Source organism: Fonsecaea pedrosoi, assembly GCF_000835455.1.
Source record: "Fonsecaea pedrosoi CBS 271.37 unplaced genomic scaffold supercont1.6, whole genome shotgun sequence".
Classification (NCBI taxonomy): domain Eukaryota; kingdom Fungi; phylum Ascomycota; class Eurotiomycetes; order Chaetothyriales; family Herpotrichiellaceae; genus Fonsecaea; species Fonsecaea pedrosoi.
The window spans coordinates 1,434,835-1,440,186 of record NW_013550610.1 but is presented as its reverse complement, the minus strand read 5'-3'; the positions used below and the strand labels follow the sequence as shown (position 1 = coordinate 1,440,186).

The window sequence follows — 5,352 nt, the reverse complement described above, 5'->3', positions numbered from 1 at the left end:
CGAACCTCCCTCGAACGAACCTCCCTCGAACGAACCTCCCTCGAACGAACCTCCCTCGACCGGCCTCTCACCAGCGTTGTTCAAAGCAAAGTGCGAGGCTATCGCCAGAAGAAGAGCCAAGACCTTGAGTGTGATTTGTTTGCAGAGATGCTCCTTTCCGCGGGCACCACGGCACGATGATAGACTGGTCGTTGTAGTCGCCGGGGTGTACCTCTGATGAAACAAGCGTGTACCATCACCAGGTTTAGGCCGACCGATTCTCGACTCTTCTGCGCTTGTCCGGCCAGGAGGCCGAGTGGCCGAGATTCGCGTGGGATATATGTTGCCAGGAGCATGGCTTCGCGGTGCTTCTTCTCGACTTCTCTCAACTGTTCTTGTACTTCTGCAAGTTGAGTTGGAGGCTTGTCCAGCTGCGCAGATGAAGACTGGCTCTGCGCTGTCGTGTGCGAGGCGCCTACTCTTATGCTTCTGCCAGTTGACTTCAAAGATCGTCCAGCGGCGTAGATGAAGACTGGCTCGACTCTGTCGCGTGAGAAGACACGAGATAAAGGGCCCTTGGTGAGACGTTTCATGATGAGACATCCTTTGCTGAGTGTTGGCGATAGGCAAGTAGATGCCCACGATAGATATCCCTTACTGAGAGATACCTCTTGGTGGGAGACATCTCGTGGTGTGAAACATTCCTTGGAGAGGCATTCCTTGAAGAGAGGCATCTTTTAACGAGAGACATCCCTCAGTGGGAGACATCCGTTGGAGAGAGACATCTCTTGGTGTGAGGCCTTCCTTCGTGAGAGGCATCTTTTGCCGAGAGAGATCCATTAGTGAGAGACATCCCTTACTGGGACATTTCTTCGTGAGAGATGATTATTCGCTGAGAGACATTCCTTGCTGAGACATCCCCCACCCGAGACATTCCTTAGAGAGAGACGCGCCTCAGAGAGAGACACGCCTCAGAGAGAGACACGCCTCAGAGAGAGACATCCCTTGCCGAGACATTCCTTGGAGCTGGACACGGGAGCGAGGATCAAGTCCTCACGCCCTATTCTGCCGGATGGCCCAAAGATTTCCATACCTCAACGGGGGCTTCGCTCATACTTCCAGATTTGGAGACATCGACGACGGCAGTCCTTGTCCGGGATTGAGATACACGAGCTTGGACTCGTCAGCGGATGGCGCCCCAACCACACCAGGTAGCCGCTGAAAGGCTGCTGGCGTAGATGCTGGCGTAAAAATGAGGTCTACGGCCTGTCGGGACCGTAGCTGAGGTCGACAATCGAACCAGAGGAAAGCAGTACTGCAGTGCCATGGTCATCTGAGGTCGATTCCGGGTAGCTCAAGGACAGGATAGGAGGGCGTGAGAGTTGAGGATTGAGAGCTGAGGACTGAGGGCTGGGAGCTGAGGGCTGGAACCTGAGGGCTGAGAGTAGAAAGAGAATAGACCGTATCCATTCGTCTCCATCCACCTCCATCCGCTCACGTTATTTCGATGATGATGCCATGGGCTGGACTCCGGGATCATTCGCGCGCCCGTGCACCTGATGGCGACGCGTCCACCGCGACGGCCGAGTTCTCCCTCCCTCAACCAAGGGTCCCGCAGCATTTCTTCAGACTCCCGCGGGGGCTCTGCAGTATCGGGCATGAGGCTACGGACGCCCTTTTCCAGGCTGCGGACGGTCATTCCTGGACCCTTCTCGGGCGGTGATGACACTGATGACACCTGCGAGCTCGTAGCTTGTCTCGCGTTGGCTCGCGTCACCCCCGTATCGTATGCCTCGCCCGGTGTGGCCTCGGTACTGTGAGGGAGGTAAATACCACATACCACACATACATACCACAACACAAGCCCGCATCTCGTCTCGCCATGGCACCCCCCGTCGTCTTCGCTTTCGAGTAAAAGGGATAGGTGAGGGTGTACTACTCCCTGTCGTGATTTGTGGTGATCAAGTCAAAGCGAAACACCCCCTTCCCCTTCGCCTTCGAGTAAAAGGGATAGGTGAGGGTGTACTACTCCCTGTCATGATTGGTGATCAAGTCAAAGCGAGTGACAGATCCCGGGCCATTGGACAGACACCGCACCTCCTCGTCGGGGACAAGGAGCGTGAAGCTGAACTGTTCTGGAAGAGCCTTCTCTTGTCCAGACCTTCCTCGTGACGACATACGAAAACCTCTCTTGGGTTCATGTCATGTGTATCGATTCTTTTTGTCCTGCTGTAGGGGTTTCACAACTGAAATATGGTGGTGTTCAAGCTGCTGCACCACCACATGCACCATCGAGACCCGTTAGAACCAGCCGGTAGGGTCTAGCCTTCAAGTCATGTCAACTCAAATTCCTTCATTTCTTCTTGATGGGCTCGGAGCTCGCCTGGATTGAGGCCGTGCGTGCACGGAGCATTCGCTAAGGAATAGGTATTTGGTACGCTGGCGCAGGGGGTTTCCGAGTGAGGCCGTTGGAGGTCTAGAATGACCCAATGATCTCCCTCACCGACGTCGCACTTGTTTTGGTGGACATCAAGAGAATGTGGGAGGAGAGCACTGATCCATCGAAGCGGGACACTTCCTGAGGGACTCCTTGGGCAACGAGGAATGCTGCAGTGGTGATGAGAACTGCGCCGGCCGCCGCCAACAGGGCAGGCCCGCCCTGGAGAATATGGGCTTCCAGGAGGGGGCATTTGTACGTCTTTCGCTCCAAAGCCCGGCAGCTCCCTGTCTTGACGAGAGCGAGGTCATTATATCCTTGGTAATCCTGCACACTGCTGTAGCTGTACTGCGTGCGGTGCGTGGTGCGTGATCTTCGGTCTGCGGTGCGGGAGAGTACGCCCCGGGATTGCCACCAGAAGAGAAGAGAAGAGAAGAGAAGAGAGGGAGGGAGGGAGGGTCCAGTGCAGCCCAAGATAATCTGCAGGAGTTGCCGAGGACCGAGTAGCGTAGGTGTCCATCTCGAATGAAGTGATACCGTAATTTGATCGGTCCTCAACGTATAGGTCATACTGGAGGCTAGTCGTTCGGCCATCGATGACCGAGAAGAGGAGGTCCCACTACCTCTAAGGCGGATAAGAGCATGTACCGACTGGACGACCAAGAATGATCATCTCAGAAATAGACACCGAAAGCATCCAGTCCGAAAAGGTCTCGGCGCCAGGTGGTTTGTTACACGTCCTGTGTATTGTTCTTGCATGAAATCCTGGAGCTTCGACGTTTTGACGGCTGATTCATTGTCGATATGGAAGCACGATTCCTCCCCGGGGCATATCGTGTCGTCCTCTGAGATCATGGCAAGGCCCAGTGAGCCGAATAGCTTCCTTGTAGGGTTCAGTTGCTGCCCATATATTCGGCTTCCGCAGTCGAAAAAGCGCGACGGTCTTCTGGTGCTTTTGCTGACAATCTGATCATCGCGCCTCCCGTTGATAGCTCAACACCCCAACCAGTGGTGGGCCTCGATAGACCATGAGCTCGTAATTCTGCATGTGCAACTCCATGTGGCGTGCCATGTTGAGCCCGCTGGCGCCAGCCCCGACCCTGACGACTCGGAGGTGTCGAGGCTGGCCCAGACGTTCCTCTGCGACTCGGTAGCCCGTGACGGTCTCTTCATAGAAGCCTGACAGGTGCCGGTGGCCATTTGTTATCTATTGAGCCCATCCGTCTTGGCCAGCCCAGTCACTCTGTCGACAAATGCTTCGATAGTTCGGGACCCCTTTTTATCAAACTGGATTCCACATGTCTTTGTCCTCTTGAAGATATGCAAATCTGGAGGTGTGTATATTGAAACAGGCTGAATGGGCGAGAAAGGACAGGACAGTCATGTCGTCAGACTGTACAGAGGACATTGGCATGGCCTTTCCATCGAGCATTGCTGGTGGTAGTTGAAGCTAACTATCGACTCAAGTCAGGCAAGATCAATTCTGTCAAGCCCCTGTTGTCCCTGTATTCTTCCCGTCTTGTATTCCAATCACTGCTACCACATGACCAGTCTCTTATCGCCTGCACTGCCCCTGCGACATGACTTGGGCGTTGACTCTGAGGGTTTGGACGCGTTGGCGGCTGAAATAGGCCTGACGTAGGCCCCTCTCAGGACTACCGACCTGCTGGACAGGCTTCTGTGCGTCGTTTCACGTGCACGTTGAGCCTCGATCGACCCTCATACAATGTATGTGTGTGTTTGTGTATGATTATGCGTATGTGGAGGAGCGGACGGCCAAGAACGTCGTTGGCGCCCCATTCAAGGCCGACACCTTCCAGGGGCCTCAGGTCAGCAAGCTTCAATTCGACCGGATCATGAAACTGCATCCAGTCCAGTAAGGAGGCTGGTTCCAAGGTTGAGACTGGTGGTGAGCGCCACGGCGAGGAGGGCTACTTCATCCAGCCCACCATCTTCTCCAATGTCAGCGAGGACATGAAGATCATGCAAGCAGAGATCTTTGGTCCTGTCTGCGCCCTTAGCAAGTTCAAGACTGAGGAAGAAGTGATCCGACTCGGCAACGAGACCACCTACGGCTTCGCCGCTGCCGTGCACACCACTAACCTCAGCACTGCCATCCGCGTTGCCAACGCCCTCAAGGCCGGCACCGTCTGGGTCAAAAACGACAACATGCTCAGCTACCAGGTGCCCTTCGGTGGCTTCAAGGAGTCTGGTATCGGCCGTGGTGTGTGGTTGTATGCGTGTGAGGGCCCAAGGTATCTGGTTTCGACACCTGTAACAGCTAGATGACCGTTGGCGGCGACCGTATTGCTGCTGTTGATCAAGTAGCAGCCGTCAACGATACTGGAACGGTGTCGGAGCGTCCGCTCGTCGACAGTATCCAGAGACCTTTGCCAGAATGAGGAGGCGTTGCCTGTCCATTCTGCCCATGTGTGCTCTGATTTGCCTGCATCAACTCCGTTACCATTTCCTCGAGTTTCTCCATTCGGGACTGAGCCCTGGAGATATTATCCTTGTCGTCCAGGTTGTCATTGTGCCAAACACTTCCGCAACCCGACTCTTCACCCATTGTTTTAGGTTGTTATGTTTTGTCTGCAGAGACTCCCGTGGCCATCCATGCTCCAGTGCCGGTGTCTGCATCAGAGCCAGATAACCGAGGACCAGACAGTCAGCGCTGGAAACCTGTTCACCCACTAGCCAGCTCTTCGTCCTCAACATTTCACCGAGAGGCTCAAAGGAATCTCCGGTGACAGCGTCCAGTCGAAACCGGTTCTTTTGCTGGTGCCGCCCCGTGACTGTTTGCCTGGGTTCTCTGAGAGACTTTGGTTCGACATTTCTTCCTCGATGGTGTATCACAATCACACACCCTCAGGAGCAGAGACGCCAGGAGAGTTGGGCTGAGAGGCCGTTGGCCATCACCAAGCGCAGATCCATTT

General features: G+C 54.8%; 2 protein-coding genes across 2 annotated transcripts; one reads left to right on the top strand and one right to left on the bottom strand.

The window, feature by feature from the left end:
• Positions 1 to 98: 98 nt before the first annotated feature.
• Positions 99 to 572, bottom strand: Z517_09379 (uncharacterized protein; the record flags this gene model as incomplete). The annotated part of the gene is made up of 1 exon (XM_013425289.1): positions 99 to 572. One exon carries the CDS (start codon positions 570 to 572, stop codon positions 99 to 101), a length of 474 nt encoding a protein of 157 aa, XP_013280743.1.
• A 3,574-nt stretch (positions 573 to 4,146) lies between these two features.
• Z517_09378 (uncharacterized protein) lies at positions 4,147 to 4,705 on the top strand (the record flags this gene model as incomplete). Its single annotated transcript, XM_013425288.1, has 2 exons — positions 4,147 to 4,245; positions 4,289 to 4,705. 2 exons carry the CDS (start codon positions 4,147 to 4,149, stop codon positions 4,703 to 4,705), a joined length of 516 nt encoding a protein of 171 aa, XP_013280742.1.
• Between the last annotated feature and the right edge of the window lie 647 nt (positions 4,706 to 5,352).